Raw genomic sequence first — 26,110 nt, forward strand, 5'->3', positions numbered from 1 at the left:
AATGAGCTTTTCAAATCTGAACAATCCTGAGAGGTATGTGAGAAAACGGAGGTTCTGTCAGACTCTGGATCAGAGTCCTGGTCGGTCTGAATACAGTCCTCGCCTTCCTTCCAGACACCTCGTCCCTTGCCACCGCGGGAGCAGCTCCCCTACCCCTCCTCACTTAATCCCCCTCTCCTGGAGGGATAGGCCGGAATTCCAATCTTGTCTCCGAGCCTGGTGCCAGCTCCCAAGTCCTCTCACGTTTCGGGGGCTCAGAGACGCCACCCTTTTCTTAAAACGGACCCTGTCGGGTGCGTGCAACCCCCCTTCCCTGGGTCCCCAATCAGGGCAGAGAGGAGTCCCGCACCGTCTATGGTAAAACCGGACGGGCCCCCTAGTCCACCGGTGGTATCGCCTCAACTCCCCGACTCTGTCCCTCTCCCTGCTGGGGAGCCCCTGGGCCGCGTGGGGGCGAGGAGGAGGCTCCAGGCGTCAAGGGCAACGAGGACATTCAGGCCCGAATTGGGGATGGGCCAACTTGGCGCAGTAGAACCTTTCTTCAGCGAGGCCTCGTTTGCCGGCCGGGCGGCTTTGGAGGAGACACCCGGCTTAACCGTCCCTCCCGCTCGCACCCTCCCCCTCCCGGCCCAGTCTGCGGAGGCGCGCCTTCCAGCCCGCCCCGAGTTCGGGGGCTGCTGCCGCGGGAGCGTTCCGCCTCGCTCCGGAGGGCACCCCCCCCCCCCCCCCCCCAGGCGTGGAGCTCCGAAGCCTTCGGCAGCGTCTGGCCCTTCGGAGCTGTGGTGGGCGAGGGCCCGCGGGTTTCCTCCAGCTGGGGAGGACGCAGAGCGGAGGCGGAGGCCGAGGAGGTTCCAGGCCCGAGGCCCGGCGGGCCGGGGCGAGGGAGACGCGCCCACCATTCGCCATCCGGGGCGCGAGCGGTCCTCTAGGGACCTCGCCGGCGACCCGTAGCTCGGGCACGCGCCTGTCGCAGCCCGCAGGAAGGAGGGGTCCGGCCTGAGGCCCAGGGCGGCGGCCGCCATGGAGATCCCCTCGGCCCAGGGCCGGCGCCTAGGGCCTTGGGGGCGGCCCTGACCGCCCTCCTCCCTGCCCGGACCGGGTCGCGGACGTGCCCCCTGCGGCATTCGGCCACCTCTGCGTCTCCGCCCTCCCCGGGCCGCGCTGCTGCCTGGGCGCGGCGGCGGCGACGGCGCCCTGTTGAATGGGCTGTGAGGGCCCAGGTTTGAAGCGCTGGCGAACGCGGCCTCCGGGGGCGCAAGGCAGCAGCAGCGGTGGCGACCAAACGGGTGTTGGAGTTGGCGGCGGCCATGGAGGGCCTGGCTGGCTATGTATACAAGGCGGCCAGCGAGGGCAAGGTGCTGACCCTGGCCGCCTTGCTTCTCAACCGGTCTGAAAGCGACATCCGCTATCTGCTGGGCTATGTCAGCCAGCAGGGAGGGCAGCGCTCCACGCCCCTTATCATCGCGGCCCGCAATGGGCACGCCAAGGTGGTGCGCTTGCTGTTAGAACATTACCGGGTGCAGACTCAGCAGACGGGCACCGTCCGCTTCGACGGGTAGGTACATCCCAAACCCTCTCCAAGCGCTCCGAGAGCCCCCCGCTCCCCCCGCCTCCACTCTCTCTTCCTAGAGGTATCACTGCTTCCTTTCTGTGCATCCTCCTGCCGCATTAATGACCACTTCATCTTCCAGGGCTAATACTTCATCCCGTGTGTTGCTCATCCTCCTCGGTCCCTACCCCTCATTCCCTCTCCTCTGTGCGTAAATAGCCACACCTCTGTCTTGATATCTAATCGGTATTCTTCTCCACTAGAGAGTCTGTGAGCAAGTAGTATGGAGGAGGTGCACCTTTCCAGGTTTTACCTTTGTCGATGGTGGGGGTCGGAACCGAGAGCAGAAATTAACGCGGTCGGCAATTAACATCGAAGACTTCTGTTTGATGACTTAGTTGGTCACCCCGTTTTTACTCCTTCAAGTGATGGTCCCTTCAGGCAGGTTGCTGGGGACTTCATGTCAAAATAAGCGCCTAGAACTCCAGCGTCTGGAGGGGTCGTCGGGCAGCCAGACATCCCAAGACATGATTCTGACTCTTCCACGTTCCTCGAGGTAGAGCTGTTGGCTGCAAAAATGGCCCTGGGCCTGGTATAGCAGATGATGCCATTGTTAATATACGTTATCTTGTGATATTGTGAGGAAACTTGATTGTTTGCTCTTCTTTGAGATGGGGAGTTAAATTCTTATTGTCGAAGTTAAAGTTTGGTTTTTAGGTCTAATTGTACATATTTTTGGGGTGTGATAATAGTTAACGCAGAATTGTCAGGTTTGACAGTGTCTGCTGTGCTGGATGATTATAAAGTGTTTTATAGATTACAAACTTCATTGATTGCATTTGTATTTATTGACTTTTGTGCCAGTATATGAGCCATTCTAGCATTTTTTTTTTTTTTTTTCTTTTTGAGGTGGATGTGGTCCAAGCACAAAGATATGTATCTTTAGTTTTGGTGATTGAGAACTGCTTGGTTAAAACCGCATTGAAAAAGCACTTCTTGGTGATGACTAGGGCATTGTTGAATTTTGGTTGATTCTTTTTTATGTTTAAATAATAAAAGCTTTTTCTTCTGTTTTAGATGAGAAGAAAATATTTTAGAGTATTACATTTTAATGAAACGATAGCCTGTGTTGGTGGTTAATCTACGGTGCCACCTCCCTAGACATTCAGGAGATGGTCTTCTTCCTGTTGATGAAAGATGGCAACCTGATTCATGTTTGCTTTCCCTTACTAGCTTCTGTGTCCTTTCTATAACTCCCTGCATTCCCACAGCCTTTCCTATACCTGGAGAAGTGCCACAGAATGACCCCTGAACTTCCAGCACCATTCCAGTTGTATAGGTGCATGCATTCATTGAGATATAACAGCTCCTGGGAACACCACAGCTAAGGAACTTGCTGAGGCCTGTTGGGAAGAGGGGAGAATAGTGGTGAGAAAAAATAGTTTCCTAAAGTATTTGGAAAGGCTTTGCTTACTGCTGTCTTCCTTAACTATCAAAGAGAAAGGTATTTTGAGATGGAATCAAAAGAACTTGAAATGACTAGAAATGACTAGAAATACAGCACTGAGCCTGTGTAGTAGTGTATCTTGCCCGGTGTTCTCCCCCGGCCAGTAAAATCAAAGAGTTCAGTGGGCAAACACTTACTGAACTCCCGTGTGCCAGGCTCTGTGGTAGGGATTGGGTATGCAGAGGTGAGTAACGTACTGTTCCCACCGTGGGGGAAGACAGTCTAGCGGGGGAGACACAAATAGCTATATAAATGAATAATTACAGATGCCTTGCCATTTAGAGTTTTAGAAGTCTTTGGGACTGCTGAGGGAGTACGAGAAGAGGAAGTGCTCAGCTTTGCCTGGGGGAATCAGGGAAGGCTTCCTGGGTAAGGTGATGTCAGAGTTGGATCTTAAAAGAAGTGAGAGAGAGAGGCAACAGCCTGGCGAACTTGCAGTGACCAGTGTTTCAGTGTGGTCATAGGAAGGGATTCAAGCTGGGGAAATTGAGAAGAGATTGTGGGAGACTGGAGAGAGGTGGAGGCCAGATTTTGATGACCCTTGTGGGAAACAGCGAGTTGGATTGGTGAGGCTGTAGTTGCGAGTGGTTCTGCATTTGAGATTTTGGCCAAGCGTTCTTTCTGTTCTTCAGTCTGCCTTTTTGGTTTGTGGATTGTTACAATTATGAATTTCTTGGCTGCTATGCAAAGGCAGTGGAGAATTTTATTTATTAAATGCCCGCAGTGGGCCTAGCCCTATTTATTACATCTTCTGTGGAGGATACAGAAAAAAATGCAAGGTTTCTACGTTTGAGGAGCTTACCAATTAATTAACAAGGGAGAATTGAAGTTCATGGCCACCTTCCTGCCCACTCACAGCACTCTGAGATTTTGCAGTTTATTCCCGTCATTTTGGCATTTCAGAACTAGATAAAAAAGAGTGTTATTTGCAAATGTCATGATTTCACTTTGCACTCATTCCAGACATTGTGAAAATGGCCTGAATGCGGTGTTAACAATATGAAGCTCACTCATCCGTTGGGGGCTGGCTTTTTGAGAAGTACTTAGCTAAAATCCCCCCTTAGGTTCCATTGGCACTTGAGAACCATGGCCAGGTGGGGACTAGCAGGTTCTCTCTGTGTGCTGAGCTAGATTAGTGTTTCCTAGTTTTTGGTCACTTGTGTACCATCTTCACAATTTTTTGTCAGATTGTTCATTATTCTGTTATTTGCTTGATTTTTTTTTTTAAGTTTCACTTCTTATCTTCATTCTAAGCAACAGTTATCTATGTGATTATGGGTTTGATATAGTATGTATTGTGTGTGTGAGAGAGAGAGAAAGAGAGACATTAAATATCTTATTTAAAAAAGTTATTTTTAAGTCTATGTTCTGCCTAAAAATTTCTATTATACCTTAGGAAACTAAAGTGGATTCATAATAGAGTCTCAAGGAGGAAGGGACTACCTACACCTACCTAGATCAAGCCCCATGGTGATATTTGAGCCCTTGTTCATATTTTTAGGAGGAACATTTGAGATTATTTTACTTATGGCTTAATATGCGAAGACTAAAATTGACAGACAAGTAGGCAAGAAAAATTACTTGAGTGGAAATGAAAGAACCTTTAGTTGGAGAATGGAAAACTATTAAGAATGTTACAGAAATGGAACAGAACAGAGGTGAGGTGTCATGTGACCATGGAATATTGTGTTGGCCTGAGTTCCTAGGGCCCACCGCCAGCTCTGGGCCAGAGTTTGTGGGGAACCCTTATGCTAAAAGAGGTTTGCTGACATGGATGGGAAGGAGAACAGGACCTCTGGGAATTCTGAGGCTTTTTGTTGAGTTCTCTTATTTTAAAGTCGGTGCTAGTACTAATACTTTCAATGTCCTGGTAGAGGGCAGGCATGAGGGGCACATCATCATTTGACTTCATTTAAAAGTCATTGTTGGGGAGTATATATTTTAAGAAACTGCACTTGATCTAGTAAATGATTTTAAGGACTTTGGTTAAAATAAAGTATTGATCATTTACATTTAATGAATTTTTATTTCCTTTTCAAATGCTTGAACCAGACATTTTTATTTCAAATTGAACCAGGAAATAGTTGAGTTTGGTTTTGTGATCAGAAATGTTATCTTTTATTGTGAAATATTTCTGTCATCTGGTGTGTGTGTACATTTTGTTTAAAAAGGTGAATGTCAGATTTAGTTTCCTGATATTTATGTATTTACTTACTTAATTTTATTATTATTATTTTTTTTATGTATCTCTACCCCCAACATGGGGCTCGAACTCACGACCCCAAGATCAAGAGTCGCACGCTCCGCCGACTGAGCCAGCCAGGTGCCCCAGTTTCTTGATTTTTAAAATGAAATACATAATAGGGAGTTTGCATTGCAGTTTGGACTGAGTCTAGAAAGATCATTGTTTTATAGTGCTTCTCCCATATGGACTAAGTACATATTGCGTTAATTTTATTATATTTTTATTTTCTGTTATAAATGTGTTTGGTATGTTGTTTTGAGGCAGTTTGTGCTCATAATTTCAGCTGAATTTTATGGACAAATGAACATCATAGATTTTAGGCTTATAATTCCCTTTAATCTGTTTAATTTTTTGTTTAGATGTAGAAATGCAAAATTTACTAAGGCTAGTGTTTCTGAAGGACTGGTCATTTTCTAATACATTCTGCAGTCAATATTTTGTCCTAAACTATTTATTTATTTATTAAAAATTTTTTTAAGATTTATTTTAGAGTGAGTGAGTGGGGGGAGGGGCAGAGGGAGGGAGGGAGAGAGGGAGAGGGAGAGGGAGAGGGAGAGGGAGAGGGAGAGGGAGAGGGAGGGAGGGAGGGAGAGAGAGAGAGAGAGAGAGAGAGAGAGAGAGAGAGAGAATCTCAAGCAGACTCTATGCTCAGCAAGGAGCCCGACCTGGGGCTTGATCCCACAACCTGAGCCAAAATCAAGAGTTGGATTCTCAGACTGACTGAGCCACCCAGATGCCCCTGTCCTAAACTATTTAAAAATTTTAATTGCCTCAATAAAAATAGATAATTGAAACTTTCTTGAGGCTTCTGTCACATCGTTATATGGAAAAATGGAAATGATCAGGCTGCACCACAGAAAGTGTATTTTTAAAGTGCAAGGGAACTGGGGCGCCTGGGTGGCTCAGTCGGTTAAGCGTCCGACTTTGGCTCAGGTCATGATCTCGCAGTTCGTGAGCTCCAGCACTGCGTTGGGCTCTGTGCTGACAGCTCGGAACCTGGAGCCTTTTCAGATTCTGTGTGTCTCTCTCTCTGCCCCTCCCCCGCTTGCATTCTGTCTCTTTCTCTTTCAAAAATAAACATTAAAAAAAATAATAAAGTGCGAGAAAACATTTAACTATGTAAATGTAACTATATATTAACTATGTATTCATTTTTGATAGACTAATCATCAGTTTCAAAATGCTTTTTAAAGTTAAGTTAATGTTAACTTTTAAGTTAATGTCATGTGTTATGTTTCCTTACGTTTGATGCATTTTATAGTTTCTAGAGTAATATTGTGTTTCAATCTCATATAAACCTTTTAGTTACATATCTGTAAAATGAGCATAATAATATCGACCTCGTAGGGTTACTGGGAGGAGGGCATTTTGAGGATTGAATGAGATACATTGCATGTTGAGTACTTAATACAGTGAGTGCTTGGCACATCAAAAATATTTATTAGCTATTTTTGTTCATTTAAACTGTTTTTCTTTAATTGTGTCTCATTTTTGTTTTTAATTATGCATATTTTTAGTTAAGGTATAATATCTAGTAAGGTGCATAAAGTTTAAGTGGATAGGGGCACCTGGGTAGCTCAGCTGGTTAAGCATCTGACTCCCATCTGGCCTCAGGTCATGATCTCTTGGTTCGTCAGTTAAAGCTCGGCATCAGGTTCTGTGTTGTCAGTGAGGAGCCAGCTTGGGATTCTCTCTCTGCTCCTCCCCTGCTCGCTCTCTCTCTCAAAATAAATGAGTAAACTTAAAAAAAAAAAAATTTAACTATACAATGTGATAAAATTTTAATATGTTTACATCCATGTCAACACCTTCTAGATCAGTATGCAGGACATTTTAATCATTCAGTTTCCCTTGTGCCCTTTCTCCATCAGTTCCTCTCCTTTTCCTTCTCAGAAGTAAAGATTATTCTGACTTCTATTATCATATATTAGTTTTGCCTATATTTGAACTTCCTGTAAAGGGAATCATACAGTATACTCATCTGTCTCTTTTTTTGCTTAACACATCACTATGAGATTCATCTGTGTAGTTGCATGTATGGGGTTTTTTTATGCTCTGTAGTATTCCATTGTATGAACCTATGGCAGCTTATTCTGCACCAGATATCGTAGGTGTTTCCAGTGTTTGACTTCTACAAATAAAGCTGCTATGACCATTTTTATGTAAATGTCTTCACTGGTGGATATTCGTGTTCATTTCTCTTCAGTTACGTGCCAAGGAGTAGAATTGCTGGGTCATGGGGTTGGTGTATTGCTAAACGGTTTTTCCAAAGTGGCTGGAAACATTACATTCCTACCAGCTATGAGAGTTTGAGTTGCTTCACATCCTGACCAACACTTAGTATTATCATGTCAGTCTTACTAATTTTAGCCATTCTGGTGGCTGTGTATTGGTGACTTCTGGTTTTAATTTGCATTTCCCTCGTGAGTAATTATCTTGAACATTTTTTTCATATGTTTATTGGTCACTTGACTATCTTCTTTTGTGAAGTGTACTCATTTAGTCTTTTCACCCATTTTTTAGTTAGGTTGTTTGCCTTTTCTTATTGATTTGTCAAATACATTTAATGGAAATATCTTCTCCCAGTGAGTGGACCGCATATTCACTTTCTTCACAATATCTTTTGGTGAATTGAAGTTCTTAATTTTAATGAAGTCAAATAAATCAGTTTTTTCTATGATTAGTGCTTTTTTTGCATTCTGTTTAAGAAATGGTCATTAACTCCAAGGTCATTAAGGTAGTCTTTTTTTTTTTTTTTTTTTAGAAGCTTTTATTGTTTTGCTTTAGATGTATGCCACTTCTCTAATTTTTATGCATAGTGTGAGGTAAAAGTCAAAGTTACTTTTTTCCCATACAGATACTTAGTTGCTTTAGGACCATTTTTTTAAAAAGAGACCATACTTTCTACCTGATTTTCAATGGAGCTTTTGTCATGAATCAAGAGACTATGGGGCGCCTGGGTGGCTCAGAAAGTTGTGTCCACCTCTGGATTTCGGCTCAGGTCATGATCTCAGGGTTGTGGGATTGAGCTCTGCTTAGCGTGGAGCCTGCTGGAAATTCTGTCTCTCTTCCTCTCCTTCTCCTCCTCTGCTTGTGCGTGCTCTCTCTCTCAAAGATTAAAATAAAATAAAATTAATTAAAAAACTATGTGTGTGAATCTACTTCTGGATTTTTTTTTTGTTGTTCTATTGATACACTTGTCTATCCTTGTGCCAGTGACACATTATCTTAATTACTGTAGTTGCCCTTTTTTTTCCTTTCAAGATCCTCTTGGTTGTTCTAGGTCCATTGCATTTCTGTATTCCTTTTAGGATTCATTTGTCAATCTCTACATGTGTGGCTATGCCCGCATGCGCGCGCACACACACACACACACACACACACACACACACACACACTGTCTCTCTCATCCACCCCTGCTGGGATTTTGGTTGGAATGCATTGACTCTATATATCATTTTGGTGGAGAATTAACATCTTAACACTATTGAGTCTTCTAACTATGAACATGGAATATTTCTCCATTTATTTAGACCTTTAATTTATCTCAGGAATGTTTTGTAGTTTTCAGTGTAGAACTCTTATATATTTTTCATTAGATTTATTACTAGGTACTGATATTTTCTGATGCTGTCACAAATGATATTTTTTTGGTAGTGAAAGAAAACTTTTTTGAACTTCGTATAATCATGACACTAAAAATGTTAATTTTAATTTTACTGAATTGTTTGCAAAAGGTACGGTTGGCAGCCATTAAAACCATCGCTGATGTTTTGTCTTCTTTTTTGGACTTCCAGTTTAGTTTAAAAAATCAATTAACAAATGGCACTTACAAAAAATAAAGTTTAGAAAAGAAACTTCAGAAACCTGGTTTTTTCTTTTTCGAGGTTTGTCTTCCATACAGTAAAAGGCACAGATCTTAAGTGTGCACTTTGGTGAGTTTTTTTGCCCTAAATATCCACCCATGTAGCCACTACCCAGGTCAAGATATAGGACATTTCCAGCAGCTTTAAGCCTCTTCCCAGTCAGTCCTACCCCTTTCCCATAGGTAACTGCGTAAGTCCTTGTTAGAAGACTTTTGTGTCATTTTGTGTCACTTGAAAGTGAAGAAGTAACTGCCTGAATTGTTATAAAGTGGGTCTTTTGTTTTCAGCAGAAACAACAGACCGATGGTGTCTTGGGGGTGTTGTTAATTGGAGTTAAACTATGATGTTTTTATTATACCAGAGGAATTATACTCTTCCATTTCATGGACGATATAATTTGACCTGTGTTATAACATAAGGCTGTATAGTAAGGAGCTCAGCAGTGAGGTTTTTAGTATAGATTCTTAACTCTAGTAAATACTGCTTTTGTTTGATCTTTTTCCTAAACACTTCCAAGTATACTTATTTTAGTGGTTAAAGCACAGTAGATGTAAGTATGTGTAGCAAAAATCTACTTTTTAGGGCTGATGCTTAGTAACGCGATAAAAAGTTGAGAAATTGAGGTTGGGGAAAAATTGAAGGTAGACAGATCGACAAGATTGGCCTCCTTGCATGTCTGATTTTATGTAAGTAGTGAACCTAGTGTATATGAGGCAATAAGTAAGTGGTGACTATGAAGCCAAAAAGTGCAAGCACAGACTGAAGGTCAGGGAAGATGCCCACTTGTTTTTAGGAAAATGCTAATTGTTTCCTGCTCTTAATATTTTCCCCCAGTGATTTTGTTGAAGAACATACATAAACCCCTAATGTAAGCACATATATACATGAATATTTTTAAGACTTTTACATTTTTTAAATTTATTTTTATTTTTTGAGAGAGCTTGTATGTGCACACACATACGCACAAACCAGGGAGGGGCTGAGGGAGAGAGAGGATCTTAAGCAGTTTCCATGATCCATGTGGAGCCAGACTTGGGGCTCGATGCCATGAACTGTGAGATCACGACCTGAGCTGAAATCAAGAGTTAGCACAACCCACTGAGCTAGCCACCCAGGCACCCCTTGAGACTTCTTTTTATTTATTTATTTTTGAAAGAGAGAGACGGAGCGTGAGCAAGGGGAGGGGCAGAGAGGGAGATACAGAATCTGAAGCAGGCTCCAGGCTCTGAGTTGCCAGCTCAGAGCCCAATGCGGGGCTCGAACCCACGAACTGAGATCATGACCTGAAGCGAAGTCAGACGCATAAGTGACCCAGCCACCCAGGGCGCCCCAGAGACTTTTAAATTGGAGTATAACAGAGAGAAATGCACTAATTGAACGTTTTTTTTCAGAAAGGGAACATACTCGTTTAATAAAGTTCCTTTTGCGCTTTCTCCCACTCTCTACTCCCCTTAAAGGTAAACAGTGTCCTTCTGACTTCCAACACTACAGATAGGTATATACATGTAGTAATATAACATGTACTATGTTTGGTTGACTTTTGCTCAGCATTATGTTTATGTGATCCTTCCATATTGTATGGAGTGGGAAGTTTTTCATTCTCACTGCTGTGGTAGAGGTATATATTTGATTAGCTCAGATAATCTTAGGAAAAAGTTATCTGCTTAAATCCTTGTTTTCCTAAAGCAGTTTTCTAACACAGCGTCAATATAGGGATTAGGGTAGCTTTACTTACTGACATATAGAGAGAAACTCCGGTCCGTGAGGGATCCTGGGAAGGAGGAACATGCTTTTTCTTAAGAGCCAGTGCATCAACTGGGTGGTAAAGAAGTTACGAGCCTCCGTACATTGCCTCTGTGTTTTCTGAAATGTATTTACTTTTGCTAGTAAAAAGTTGGTGATTTTTTTTTAAGGTTATATACGTTGGTAATAACAGTAATAGATAGCTAACATTTATTGAGCTTATACAAGGTATAATAAGTACAATGCAACATGCTTGACTTAAGTCACCTGATTTTATTTTCACACAAACTAACGCTTTATTTGCATTCTGTAGATTGAGGGTTTCGGTCAGTGCAGACGAATACATTCTTTAAACTTCTCTCAGGGCACGTGGCCTCCATTTTCTGACGGTTTGTTCTTTTCACGAACAGGTATGTGATTGATGGCGCCACTGCTCTGTGGTGTGCAGCAGGAGCTGGACATTTTGAAGTTGTTAAACTTCTAGTCAGCCATGGAGCCAACGTGAACCACACCACAGTAACTAACTCGACCCCCCTGCGGGCGGCATGCTTTGATGGCAGACTGGACATTGTGAAATACTTGGTTGAAAATAATGCCAACATCAGCATTGCCAACAAATACGACAACACCTGCCTGATGATTGCAGCGTACAAGGGACACACTGACGTGGTCAGATACCTTTTAGAACAACGTGCCGATCCCAATGCTAAAGCACATTGTGGAGCCACAGCCTTGCACTTTGCAGCTGAAGCCGGGCACATAGATATTGTGAAAGAGCTGATAAAATGGCGTGCTGCTATAGTAGTGAACGGCCATGGGATGACGCCATTAAAAGTAGCTGCCGAAAGCTGTAAGGCCGATGTCGTCGAACTGTTACTCTCTCATGCTGATTGCGACCGAAGAAGTCGGATTGAAGCTCTGGAACTCTTGGGTGCCTCCTTTGCAAATGACCGCGAGAACTATGACATCATGAAGACGTACCACTATTTATATTTAGCCATGTTGGAGAGGTTTCAAGATGGTGATAACATTCTGGAGAAAGAGGTCCTCCCACCAATCCATGCTTATGGGAATAGAACTGAATGTAGAAATCCTCAGGAACTGGAATCCATTCGGCAAGACAGAGATGCTCTTCACATGGAAGGCCTTATAGTTCGGGAACGGATTTTAGGTGCTGACAATATTGATGTTTCCCATCCCATCATTTACAGGGGAGCCGTTTATGCGGATAACATGGAATTCGAACAGTGTATCAAGTTGTGGCTGCACGCCCTGCACCTGAGACAGAAAGGTAACCGGAATACCCACAAGGATCTTCTTCGATTCGCTCAAGTTTTCTCACAGATGATACACTTGAATGAAACTGTGAAGGCCCCAGACATAGAATGTGTTTTGAGATGCAGTGTTTTGGAAATAGAACAAAGTATGAACAGAGTAAAAAATATTCCAGACGCTGATGTCCACAATGCTATGGACAATTATGAATGTAATCTCTATACCTTTCTGTATTTAGTGTGCATCTCCACCAAAACACAGTGCAGTGAAGAAGATCAGTGCAAAATTAACAAGCAGATCTACAACCTGATTCACCTGGATCCCAGAACTCGGGAAGGTTTCACCCTGCTGCATCTAGCTGTCAACTCGAACACCCCGGTTGATGATTTCCATACCAATGATGTCTGCAGCTTTCCAAATGCACTTGTCACGAAGCTCCTGCTGGACTGTGGTGCCGAGGTGAATGCAGTAGACAACGAGGGGAACAGTGCCCTTCACATCATCGTTCAGTACAACAGGCCCATCAGTGATTTTTTAACCTTGCACTCTATCATCATCAGCCTGGTTGAAGCTGGCGCCCACACTGACATGACCAATAAACAGAATAAGACTCCGCTAGACAAAAGTACAACTGGGGTATCTGAAATACTACTTAAAACTCAAATGAAGATGAGTCTCAAGTGCCTGGCTGCCCGAGCAGTTCGGGCTAATGACATTAACTACCAAGACCAGATCCCCAGAACTCTTGAAGAGTTTGTTGGATTTCATTAAGTGACTGGATATGTAAAATCGTTTAATGTGGTGCTAAAAAGTAAAGGACTTTAATCATAGACAATAGAATTATGTGTTCATAAATTCTGCTTTTCTTTCCATTACCCTTCCTCCCTACCCATCCTTCCTTAGTTCTGTATTTGGTCTTTTTGCCTCATGATGTTGACTGATCTCAAATACACTTTAAACAACGCCACATTGTTTAGGTGTAACTATAATCTAAGGTGTCTGGATATTGGTCACTTTATCTTTCTTTCTTTCTTTCTTTCTTTCTTTCTTTCTTTCTTTCTTTCTTGAAGTATAATTGAGATACATTATATTAGTTTCAGGTGTACAACATAATGCTTTGACATTTGTATTTTTTTTTAAGGAATGACTATAAAATATTTTATGTAACAAGGGACGTTTATGATTTGAAGTCAATATTTTAAAAACTGCCTACAAAAGTATTTCTGTTAAGCCTGTGTCAGCGTGTTATCCTTGCAGCAGTTTTGAGGATTTCATGAAGAAGAACAACTAAAAAGGACCATAAGAGTAATGGGATACCCCGGTGTTCTGCGTGTGCCCAACTGCTGCACGTAGGTTTTGCTCTTCCAATATTTATGCGGAGTGATACGGCACATCATAACATCAGGAGGATTTCAAAAAATACAACTGCAGATTAATCTGAAAATGTGCTAATTTCATAATAGTTATAAATGTATCAAGTTAAATCCATTGGAATTATTGCATTATGCTGGGTGGTACACACAAAGGAGTAATAGTCTTAAAGCAATTTTTCAGAGAATATCGATGGACTCTTTGCCGTCAGGCTTAAATTCTAAAATTCTTTGGTCTCTGTTTTAAGGTAACTTCTCTAAATTGCAGCAGCCTGCATTTGAACTCAGCTCACAGACATGTAAAAATTATGAATACTGTGTTTTCTTATGAAACAAATTGTCACAATATATTACACCTTCTATTTTTGTCCCTTTCTCCCTTTCCTCCTGTGTGGTCTCTTTTAAAAATTGGAAACTACTTTTCCAGAGGGCACTGTTTGTGCCCCCCTCATAAGGTGTTTATGATGGATGAAAAGGAACAAGGATGTTTTTAATTTTTTCACTTTCTTTACTTTGTCCCTTATAATTAGTAGAAAAATCACTAGTGTGGTATAGGAAATGAAATGTTTTTGATGATAAAAGTAATTTGCAATGCTGTCTGGATGGTATTTCTGTCTGAGAGCTGAAAGTTCAACCACAAAATGTCACTGATTCTGATAGGCTGTGCAGAGGTCTTTTTGTTTTGTTTTGTTTTGATGGCAGCATTTTAAGTGTCAGACTAAAAGAGTATTCTGTGATTATCTTTTAAGCATCACAGAAATTCAAGTAAAGGGTATACACCTATTTCTATTTCTACTGATGTTAAAAAATGATAAAGTAAAATGAGCTATATCTGTATTTTTTCTCTCTAGTGCCAAATGAATGCCTTAGCTGCTTGTAGTGCATGGTACTGTAAGTGAAGACCAGCTTTTTTTTCGTTAATGAAAAGCATTATGATGCTGTAACATCAGCTATAAACTAAAAAACAAAAACAAAGAAACCCCAAATCTGTATGGTTTCAATGAGCATTTTATGTCTGCATATTGTTTGGTGAAGTATAAGAGAAAGGTTGCAGTTGAAACAGTATAAAGCATAAATGACCAAGCCAAAATTAGCACCTAGGGCCTTAAATAAAAGATACCCCACAAAATGAAATAGTTTGAAGGGTGGGAGGGATTGGAAGGGGGGGGAACCTTAGAAACTTTTTCCCCTAAGGATGCAAGATACCTTTATGGCCACTGTAGTTCTACTTCATGCTCTTGTTTCAGCTAGGAACGTTTTGATGGCAAATTCTGTCATGGTGATATATTTCTGTTTTCCTAACCTGAGGTCTTTACAAGGAGGGTTTTCAGGATGGTTTGAAGGGAGATACTTGAAAGAGCCCTAATTTGAAAGTTACTGGCCTTGATCCTTCCGGTGCAAATCAAGGAAATACTGTACCTTGCTCTTGGCAACTCTCGTGGCCTGAAAGAGAAAACGCACGTCCTCAAGGTGAGTGAATCACACCTTTTCCACAGCTTAGGTCAGACCCTGTATCTTTCAGACTTCAAGGCCTGTGTCTCTGACAGTCTGAGGAATGGCTATGATACTTGGTATTCAGTTGGTTCCATTATGAATGTGTATGATTTTTAAACACCAAAACTTAAAATATCAGATAATGTTGCATGTTTTAAAAACCATCCCTCTGGCTACCCAGGACCAGCACTCTTTTAGATCTTACGTATTCATAAAATGAGGATGATGATTATATGTACATATTCAGACATCAAAATTTAATGACAGTGCTTTTGAGAAGGGATGCATGCTGGAGAGCGCAGCTGCTGACTGGAGTGCCGACAAGGTTGGAGAGAGAGTGTGAAGACAGTGGGAATAAACTGTGAGCTCTGCTAATGGTAACATACTTTTCTACTGTAGTGTCGTAGTATGTTGTGCACTCCATTGCTAAGGATCTAATTCTGTCCTGTAAAATAAATCCAAATATGTATTGTGAAACACCTGTATAAAACCATTCTTGAAACAAGTGATCTACATGCCTGTTTTGTTTGTTTTTGGTAGAGTTATTTTAAGTATGTTTAGCCAAATCCTTCCCAAGCTTAAATGTTTTGTGTGTTTTAAAAAATTTATTATTATTATTATTATTATTATTTTTTTTTTTTTTTAGGAAAATAAATCGGTAAGAAAGGTCAATAGTTCTGTATCTCAGCTCATGAGAACTCCAGGCTGTCTCCATTTTCCAGCCACTTTTGTTATTTTCTGTTTATTTTTGGTAGAAGTATGCTTCGGATCGTAAGTCTTCCTTGATAATATTACAAATTCAGTCAAAACTTCTTTGTCTTGCTCAGTAATTGTCCTATAAATTTGGTTGAATGAGAGGCCCAGGAGGATGGATATCTGGGCAAACGAGGTGAAACTTAGGTGGGTTTTCCGTTTTTAAATAAGAGTTGGTGAAACTGAACCCTTGAATTTAGGTGACTCTTCAACTCAAGGAATGGGCAGCAAATCCATCCCCTCAATTGATTAAAGAAGGGGGAAATTTTTGTTGTGAGAACTCTGACACCACATGGTTTTCTTCACTCTACTCTGGATTGCTCCAGCAGGCCACAGTCCCACTACCTTAAGGTTCTTTGCCGTGGGAACTTCAAACAAACGAGCCAAAAAAGCAAGCTTTGGTCTTGCTTGTTTCTGGGTAGGGTTTTGTTTCAGTGTACTATTAGTTGATTAATAACCGATAATTAGGGGAAACCTAGGTAGGTACGATAGCGCTGTTTGAAGTAACAAACGATTCGGTTGCGGGGGGGGGGGGGGGGTGCGCACAGCTCCCTAAGTATCAACTCTGTGTCTGGCAAGTGGTTTTGCAAATTACATATCCCAAGGGAATGACAGCCGTTACCAGTCTCCACTGCAGTTGAGGCAGCTACTTTATGGATAGGACCATTTTGGATTACTCGTGCAGAAACTTTCCTTTTTGGGAACGGGGCGCGGTGAGGAGGTGAGTTGCTGGCCCTTGGGTTACAGTTTTCTGGGTTTAGAAGCAGCCAGTGATTGAACTAGTGAGTAGGTGGACAAAAGTAGAAAGGGCTTGTTTTTATGGTAGATTTTCTGTAAAAATCCTAAATGTTCCTTTTTAGTCTAGCCACAAGTATCTATGTACAGATGACTCTTCTGTTTTCCTCACTGACTATGCTGTAACACTGAAATGGGTTAAAGAAAACAAAACTCTGCCTTTTGCTCTATGGAAAGTTACCAGTCCATAGGATGTTAAGCTGTGTGTTTATTTCCACTCTGAAAACGCACAGCTCTGCTCTGGATACCCTCTCTGGAAGGTAGAAAGCTCCTAGGTACGTATGGCACCTTGCAGGGCTTTGTCCTACACGTCTGGCAGACTTGCCCAAGTCTTCAGATGGCCTGGGTTGTACGTACAGCATCCTGTCTCCCAAATAGGGGATCTGGAATAAGTCCACTGATAGTGATGGTAGATACATTAATTTTTAAAACTGTAAAGTAAATGTGGTCTCTAGTCCTAGGTTTGTGGTGTGTTCATTTGTGTTAATGTGCAGGGAAGGGACATTGACTTGATGGTTATGGGGAGTATATCTTGATGTGTGTACAGGGGTGAGTATTGCTAAATTATTAACAGCTTTTCATTTAGGGGTGAGTCATGTGATGAGTGGCCTAATCAGCAAAATGAAGGAGCAAAGATGCAAGCTTTGCCCAGTGATGAAGTAAACAAGGTTTTGTATCTGTCTTTTATCAGGTGTTGTAAAACTTGCGCATGGCTTTTTTTGTTGTGGCTTATTAGTAGTTGGTGGAGGAGAAAAGATGAGGAAAACCCCTCAGCTTTGCTAACCACTCTTTTCAGAGGTACATCGTTGGGGAGTAAAATCTGACTGGCCTAATGTGTTGAAAAGATCCTATCCTTTATAATATTCACCCCATCCTGTAATCCTCCGCATCGAGGAACTACATTGTTGTATTCTAGTAATTCACTGTGATTTATAACAAACCAGTGATGTCATTCTCTTGTGCACTTTTGTCAAACCATTTACGTGACTTTAATAAACATAGTGAACTTGCTGACTGCACCAGAGGTCTGTTAGTGATTATATTGCATGACATTTTCTATTTGAGTTTGACATGTAGAATCATTTTTAATTTCGTGGCAATTGACAGTCCTAATAGCCCAGCTAATTTGAAACTAACAATATTGCTGTGTAAAAGGAAAAAAAACCCGGTGTTTGTGTTCAGTAAATGTTTGAAAAAAAAAACCAACCCTGCCTTGCAGTTTGTGTCTTTATTGTTCAGTGTGCCTTAGTTGAGATGATCTTTTGTTGAATTTATTTAAAAAAGAGTTGTCAGAGTTATATGTGCCTGGGGAAAAAATTCAGATAGTAAAGAAAAATTCAAATTGTAAAAAAACAAAACAAAACAATGCCCTTCTCATCTCTACCTGCCTCCCTCTCATTTAGACTCTTAAGAGGGCTGTCACTATTACTAGTTTTTTTGAATAGCTTCCCAGAATTTTTCTGTGCATATATGTTTTTTTTCTCCTTTTCATTTTTTTAAAAAGTGCAAATGGACTTTTTCTTATTCTATTCTGCATCTTGTCTTTTACATTTACTGTATCTTAGGCTTTTTCATTTTGGTGTGTAGTTTTGTTTTGTTTTTTTAAGCAACTTTATAGATTTAATTCTGTGGGTGGACTTAACATTTATTTAGCCAGACCTTGTTGTTGGACTTCTGGGTTTTCAATTTATTGATATTCTAAATAACGCTTCAGTGAACATCCTTATATACTATGTTCATAGAACAGATTCATTCCTAGCACTGGAATTTCTGGTTTAGTGACTGAATATTTAGAATTTTGATAGAGGACATTTAATTGCCTGCCATCTACCTATACTCTTACATCAGATTTTATCTCACCATTTAGTTTTTGCCAAGGTGACTAATGAAAAATAGTATTTCATGGTTTTGATTTGTGTTCCTTTATTATGAATGGGGTTGACAGTTTCATATATTTACCGGCCCATTTGTATTTCTTTTGCTTGCTTTTGGGTTGTAGTCTTTTTCTTACTAGTTAGAAATTCTTTGGAAGTTTTGGGAAATTTTCTTTGTCATATGTCACAGTTTGTAGTTTGTTTTTTGACTTTGAATATAGTTGCTTTTATTATCAGAAGTTTCCATTTTTATGTAGCCAAATTTATAATTTTTTAAAATGGATTCTGAGTTTTGTATCTTGCTTATAAGGTTGTCTCCATTCCAAGATGATAAATCTTTTTTACCCATGTTTTCTTCTAATGCTTTTATGGCTTCTCCCTTCCATGTCTTCTCTCTCTTCTTTTTCTCCTCCTCCTCCTCCTCCTCCTCCTCCTCTTTTATCTATCTGAGGGGCGCCTGTGTGGCTCAGTTGGTTAAGCATCCAACACTTGATTTGATTTCGGCTTTGGTTTGTGAGAACAAGCCCCGTGTCGGGCTCCCTCACTGACAGTGCAGGGCCCGCTTGGGGTTTTCTCTCTCTCTGCTCATCCCCCACTCATGTACTCTCGTTCTCTCTCTCTCTCTCAAAGAACCATTAAAATAAATCAATCTTTTATCTACCTGGAATTTATTTTGATGTAAGGATCCAGCTAGCCGAATAGCTGGATTGGTACTGATACCAATCATAAACTAAATTTCCATTATGTGATGAGATCTTTTTCTGGGTTCTCGGTTTTATTCTGTTGATCTCGCAGTGTGGTGGACTGGGGATTATTGTCACGGCTCTATCATTTACAAGCTCTGTGGCCTGGGGTAAGTTACTTTTCTGTCCAAGCCTTTGTTTCTGTAAATCGGGATGATAATATTTAACTTGGACTGTGATGAGCAAACAAGAGAATCAAGATGCTTACCTAACAGTAACAAAGTGCTTGACACATAGTGAAGTGCCTGGGTAATGTTAAATGTTAATACTAGTGGGGCTAATTGCTCATTTGTCTTCTTTTGGGGAGGGGATATAGTTTTTTTATTATTGTATGTTTATTTTTGCAGATGAATTCCGGTGTCATGTCATGTTGAAAGTTGATTTTGTTTAGCGTTGAGTTAAGAGATTAATTTAGGGAGACTTGCTGTCTCTGTAAGTCTGAGCCTTTTTATCCAAAGGAGAGATAGTCCCATTTAGTGAAGTCTTATGTCTCTTAGAGACTTTTTAAGGTTTTTTGTTTTTTTTTTTTAGTGAAGTTCTTGCAAATATATTCCTTTTACGGTTAGGTTCTGTGTTTATATTATGGGTAGGAGCTTTTTTTTTTTTTCAATCACATACTTCTAAATAATGTTTTTACATAGGCATTTTATTTTATTTATTAAAAAAAATTTTTTTTTTACGTTTATTCATCTTTGAGAGACAGAGAGAGAGACAGAGCATGAGCGGGGAAGGGGTAGAGAGAGGGAGACACAGAATCCGAAGCAGACTCCAGGCTCTGAGCTGTCAGCACAGAGCCCGACGTGGGGTTTGAACTCACCAACTGCGAGATCATGACCCCAGCTGAAGTCGGACGCACAACCGACTGAGCCACCCAGGCGCCCCATTTACATAGGCATTTTAATGGATTTGCCTTTTTTTGAAAAATGAAATTGTTCATTGCTTTTGGATGTCGCAGATACGCTAATCATCATTTATAAGTGAAGCTTATTTTGCCTCTTATTTCAGTATTCATATTCTATATTTCTTATAGAATTATAGAACCAATTAATATTGGTTAAGATTATGCAAAGAGTATTAAGTGGTGGTATTGGAGCACATCCTTGGCACATGTTTGTTTTAAAATTTAGATTTAGGGTAGCCATTCCAGTCCCTTCCTAAAGACCTGAAAAAACCATGTAGTTCAAGTCTCTCGTTTTATAGCTGAGGATGTAAACCCAGAAAGAAGTGTTTTGTCCATGTAAGGTCATACAAGGGTTGAATGTCAGAGCCCAGGGTCAGCTCTGGGTCTTGACTCACGGAGCAGTGCTCTTTCACTCTCAGACTATTAGGCTGGCACAAGCAAAGATCCTCTTAGCATCTCTGCCAGGTCTGAGCCGGCTGTAATACCCAGCTGGACTCCGGAAATCATCCAGACAAATTCTAGATCATTTTTTTTTTTTTCTGTGTTTCAAGTAATGTCTGCTGTATTAAAGTAACAGACGATCAGACTAAAGAAAATACTGGCAGTAATATATTTCATCAGGTACTTAATCTAGAAAATGCCTGTGTGAGATGTAAATTTCAGGTGGTTCATAAAGACTTTGCATGTTGGCAAGCATAGACAAAACTAGCTATTCTAATTTCTCTGTGCTTTGTACATGTGGCGTGCTTGGTCTGTCCTGAGTGCAGTACTGGGGCGTGTTCCTGCCTCCAGCGGACACGCTGTATCAGGGATGCGCGTACAAAAATAAGAAACATGGTCCCTGCCCTTGATAAGCTTGTCGTCTAGCCAGATGCCCCTATTTGAAATCTGATTTTCTGTTTTTCCTCAGATCTTCATTTTAATTTCCCAAATAAAAGTTTATGATGCTACCTTTTGACTCTGGCTTGGGCCATTTTCTGAAAACCTTTCAGGAAACCGTGTCATTTGAGTTGTTGCTTGTCGTCTTTTTCTGTGGTACCAGGGAGATAGGGGCAAAGAACGTGCACAGCTGATTTAGAAAGGATGAATCCGTTAAGGAACAGTGCCCCCTTCTTTTTTAAGAAAATGTTTTTTTTCTGCTTCTACCCTACTTTGAACCTGGTGAGTTTGCTGGGGACATTTTAGCCTGTACCTTCCTGAGAAGTTACAGAGCCCAAGTGCCAGGCTTTTAACCCCCTCTCCACGCTTTACTAGCAAAACTCGTCCGTTCCTGTTCCTGTTTCAGTTTCCATTTGGAACATGGTGTCCTACTTTAGTGTGATGTCAAAGCTAATGGAATAGATGGTGACACGAGAGCACTGGCCAGTTTTAATGTGGTCAATTAAGCCCGACTGCCCCTTGCGAAGAGTCTAGATGACGTAAATACTCACAGTAGGACAATTTTTTGAGATTTCGAAAAAAAAACAGTAAAAAGTAGTGCAGAGTAAAGGGCTGACACGACCTCGGCTGGAGGTGAAAACGAAGGACAATGTGGTAGTGAATGAAAACAGGAGACCACTCCCCACTAATAGCTGTATTAAGTTAAGTCACCCAAGGCATATCTGGTGGTTGGAGAGACCTGGCTACTTCCTGTACGGGGTGAGGTGTGGTTGCAGTGAGTCATGCAGGAAAAAGAGCACGATTTTAAGCTGGCTGTTTCTCTTACAGGCTGCTTGGCACCCTGGGGCTTGAATCCGGGGGACTGGCTGAAGTCTAGAAGTCTAGTTTTGTATTCCAGGAGAGCACTGATGCTAAGTGTTAAATGCTAAATGCTGATGGAGACAGCAACTTGTCTTTTAAAGACCTCTAGGAAAGGCCAGTTCCATACCTTCTGTGGAAAGCCCTTCCGCTTTTATTGTCCCCTCTCTGCTGTGTTTGTGTTCGCACTTTGCCCCTTCCACCTGGTAGCTATCGTGTGACCCAAGGGCAGCTGAGGAAGGCTCCACTGTTTAAGAAACTGACAATGACGTCTAGTGAATAGTGTGGCTCTGGATTGCTGGTTCTATAAATTTAATGTGCTTAGCATTACCTGACAGGAAATTGGATCCGTGAGGTCTGGGGTAGAACTTGGTCTCTGGTTCTGATCAGGGCGGCCGTGGAATCCCACTCTGAGAAGCTCAGCTCTGGATAGATGATCTGCTCTAGCAGGCACGATTTGCCCTCCAAGCTTACATGTCCACACCATCTGATGCCAGAAAGAAGCGGCCGGCTGGAACCGAGGGACACCAGAATTGATGGCCGCTTCCCTGTAGAGCACTGGGCGGTGATGGCACAGGGCTTGAGGCCTTTCTTGTCTACCCAAGCCCTGCACCTCAGTTTCCGCATCTTTTCTGAGAGCCTGCCTCCCCCCCCCCCCCCCCCCCAGATGTTAGAGCAGCAGTGAGACCTCATAGAACATCGCCCAGGATTCACTTCACAACTCCTGTGTTTCTCCTCTCTGAGAGCCTAGAACTTAGGAAATCCTGAGAATCCGTGGACCGAATTCTAAAACCATCTTCTGTTGGTGTTTGGTTTATAAGAGACCTTGACCCATGTGTTTTTCTCCTATGCACTCGTTTGCTATAGGCTTGCTTACGCAAGTATCCCGTGGCCACCTGAAAGTCAAAGCAGCTTGTTTAGAGTAGCATCTAGGATGCTGATAAAGCTTTTAAAAGACGGAACCATTTTTAACTTGGTTCCACTTTATGTCAGCACTCGGAGTTCAGCCCTTAGCTCCATCATAAATATTCTTAACTACGGAATAGAGCATTGCTAATAATATCCATCTGTGAACCACAATATGAATTTTATGTTGATCTGCAGTTGCATTTTGGGCTGCTTGCCACTAAATGCCAAAACTGCTTCGGAGACCGCTCTCCGTCTCTCCTCCAGACAATAGCAGATGTGTTCAACTTCTCCCAGAGTCCCCTCGGGGCTCTGGAGACCCAGGAGAACTGGGTGAAGTCTGTAGCAGATCCCTCTCCAGAGACTTGCTGGAACAAGAAAGTCTTCCCAACTCTAGGCTGGAGTCAGGTTAACTTGAATATTATGAACGACAGCATAGTCCCCAGTGCTCATAATGGAAGGGCACCTATGTGTGTTAACCCCTTATTTGTTTTCCAGCCTATATATTCACCTGCCTGTTGACCTCAGCTCGGCACATCTGTCACCAGAGGAACTCTAAAACAACAAAACTGATGCCTTGGCCCCTCTCCCAGTCAATTACATGTGAATCCCTGCGGTGGACCCTTGCATAGACATCTTTTAGAGCTCCTCAGGCCAGAGAACCGCTGTAGCGTGAGTTTGCTCCCTGTTAAATGCATCTCTGTGGCCCTACCAGGAACTCTGTAAGGTCTGTCTTGATCATTTATACCCCAGAGCAGATAAATTCAGAAAGGATTGATAAGAGAAACGAGAGAGACACGAGGGGATGGCTGAAGGCCTTGAAGTTACAAAGTTCTGCCTTTTGACCAGTTAGTTGTTCTTGGTGTAGGGCCAGGGAGGGGTGTGAAGGGGCCGCGGAGCCCTGGGGATAAAGGTGGCCTCCGATGGGCTGGAGGTTCCCATTTGGCCACTTCTGGGTTGCGTCTGACCTGCAGATACGTTTTGTTTGGCCTGCAGCGTGGCCGCACATAGCAACTTTTTAAAGGTGAATGCCAGTCTCTAAAAGGCAGGTTTCACGTGAAAGCATTCTCTCAGAGTTGATGGTACCAGACAGAAGACTTGGTCTAAATCACATGGCATGGCACACGTGTGAGTGTGGGTTCATGGAGCATCCTTGAGTCAGGTGCTCCATTCATGAGGGCAAGACTCCAGCGAAACTTGACTCTAAATGGGGCCTTCTGATTTGGGGGTCACCATTTGAGAACAAATATTCCCATAGTTACTTTGTATTAATGCCTTCTGCTCCTTTAGTAATCCCCTCCCCAACCCCCCCTCCCCCCCCCCCCCCCCAGGCTGGGCTGTAATGACTATCCTACTTGAGAGACCGCAGTCCTAAAATGAGTGTGGGTTTTGCTGGGGATCCTAGGGCTATCTCTTAACTGCTCTGGTTCAGAGTGTCCTCATCCGTGGGGGAACAAGATCATATAATTTGTAAGTTTCTACCTCTGGCCTCTTGGGACTCCAATGGCACAAGACTGGAAGGGAGCCCACTTGGTTGAAGAGCAGCCTGTGTGTAAAGGTGAAGAAGTTCTGGAGTATGAGGTCAGCACTGAAACGCTAGCCTGGAGAAGTCTGGGAGGCCAGAGAGGGAGGAGCCAGAACTAAGGACTGGAAGCTACAGTGACTTGTGGGCTTCAACCATCCAAATGGGTGAAGGGGGAGCTGGTGGTCTTGGGCGGGAGGAAGTGTTCCATCCCTGGAGATGTCCATCCCAGATCAGGCAGCCATTTGGAGGGGATGTCGTAGGGACCAAATGGTGGACAAGCCCCTTCCAAACATTTAGAGACCATGGGAAGAAAGCAGGCCCCCCCCCCCCCCCCCAGCCACCTCCTTTCCTTCAGAGAAAAGACGCTGGCTCCCTGGGATAAGCCCTGCCCACAGAATGGGAGACAGCAAGCACCTTGGTTGTTTTCAATCACTGTATTTTTTTTTTTATAGTTTTAAAAAATATTTACGACAGTAAAGGTCGTACTGTGGGACAGGGGGACAGATGCCTTTGATGCATCCCCCTTTCATTTCTATCTCAAAACAAGATTAAGGCATAAATTACTCGCTGGGCACCGGGCGTGCCTATTGTCCTCAAGGCGCCATCATTGGTGGTACCACTTGTCCCATGGGCCAGCGGATCAGGATCAGATATTTGCCACCGAGGTTCCATAGACTTGGGTGTCCCTGCACCGGCTTTAACCAGTGCATTCCAGAGAGCACCAGAGTGCATTCTAGCAGCGCTGGCTGAGCCCTTCTCTTGTGCACGGGGGGCAGTGGGCGGAAAGGGGGGACGGGAGGCTGTGTTTGTGGGGGGGGGGGCACGCACCCTCCTGCCACCCCACTGCCAGGCCTGGAGTTGTGCCGCGCTCAGGGCAGGCAGGCGGGAAGACCAAGTAGGTACGGGGGACCCAGGGAGTGTGCCGACTGAAGGCTCCCGTGGGGTACGAGGAACAAAAGCCACCGAGGGGTATGTGCGGGGGTGGAGGGCCCGCCTGCCTCCCCATCTCGGGGGTGGGCGCCCCATATTCTGTGTCCCAGCTGCCCGTCCGTCACAGTCTCCATGCCCCAGGGTCTTTCTTCATCCCTGTCCAGCAGCTGTCACCACCAAGCCCTTGGCTGCGGGGGTTCATTCAGGGGCAGCTCTCCTGCCTGGGGAAGGGGTGAGTGGGACTTGAGAGCCTTGGGCAGCGCCGGGGTGGGGTGTGGGGGGTGGGAGGATAGCCCAGGATTCAGATCTGCTGCCCCACTGGGTCCTGCTGGGACTCGAGGCCTGGAGTGTGAAGAATGGGTTTGCATCGCCTTCTTCCTCTGCCGGTTTCTTCTGAGGATGGGACAGTTATGGATTCCTAGCACCTAGTGGCGGGGGCAGCAAATGCCCCCACAGAGCCCAGGGGAGGCTTTGGTGTGCCTTGGGAGGGGTCCCTTTAAGTCACCAGGGATCTGTGTTGGAGGTGTCTTGGCCTCCCAGTAGAGCAGTCCCTCTTAAAACCGGCTTGAGTTCCTTTCAGAGGGTGCAGGCTTGGTCTCTCAGGAGATGAGGTCAAGTGCAAAGCGAGCTGGCGTCTTCTCCACCCCAGCTCAGCGGGCCACGGGCCTGGGCCTGTACACTGCCTGGACTGGCGTCCTGGCCCCCATCAACTCGCAGCCTCCTCTGAGCCTCACTCCAGCACTTTGGGGGTGGGGTCCAGGCCAGGTTCCCTCCTGCGCTTGGCACTTTTAAAGAAGCCGAGCTGTGTGGGGGCAAAGGGAGAAGTCTCAGGGGTGGGCAGGGAGGACAAGACCTGTCTCTCCCACCTGCTTTCCCCCCACTAACGCTCCTAAGACT

General features: G+C 43.3%; 2 protein-coding genes across 4 annotated transcripts in view; one reads left to right on the forward strand and one right to left on the reverse strand.

Annotated features, from left to right (window-relative positions):
• Positions 1-621: 621 nt before the first annotated feature.
• Positions 622-17,616, forward strand: FEM1B (fem-1 homolog B). Its single transcript, XM_025919914.2, has 2 exons — positions 622-1,555; positions 11,321-17,616. The coding sequence occupies exons 1-2, from the start codon at positions 1,308-1,310 to the stop codon at positions 12,954-12,956; spliced, it is 1,884 nt and encodes a 627-aa protein (XP_025775699.1). The 5' UTR covers positions 622-1,307; the 3' UTR covers positions 12,957-17,616.
• A 7,086-nt stretch (positions 17,617-24,702) lies between these two features.
• ITGA11 (integrin subunit alpha 11) overlaps positions 24,703-26,110 on the reverse strand; it is a 129,486-nt gene continuing 128,078 nt past the window's right edge. For all 3 annotated transcript variants that reach the window (XM_086711036.1, XM_086711037.1, XM_086711038.1), the window contains one exon: positions 24,703-26,015. In XM_086711036.1, the coding sequence (XP_086567162.1) occupies positions 25,944-26,015 (72 nt within the window). In that variant the 3' untranslated portion in view covers positions 24,703-25,943. The remainder of the gene's footprint in view (positions 26,016-26,110) is intronic.

The sequence above is a fragment of the Puma concolor genome, chromosome B3 (assembly GCF_028749965.1).
Source record: "Puma concolor isolate L17-30 chromosome B3, mPumCon1.1.hap2, whole genome shotgun sequence".
In the NCBI taxonomy this organism is placed as follows: Eukaryota; Metazoa; Chordata; class Mammalia; order Carnivora; family Felidae; genus Puma; species Puma concolor.

Bases quoted from the DNA above. Each gene is read 5' to 3' on its own strand.
- FEM1B (XM_025919914.2), top strand. From the start codon at position 1,308: ATGGAGGGCCTGGCTGGCTATGTATACAAGGCGGCCAGCGAGGGCAAG. The intron at 1,556-11,320 runs GTAGGTACATCC...TTTCACGAACAG, and splicing joins GGCACCGTCCGCTTCGACGG to GTATGTGATTGATGGCGCCA.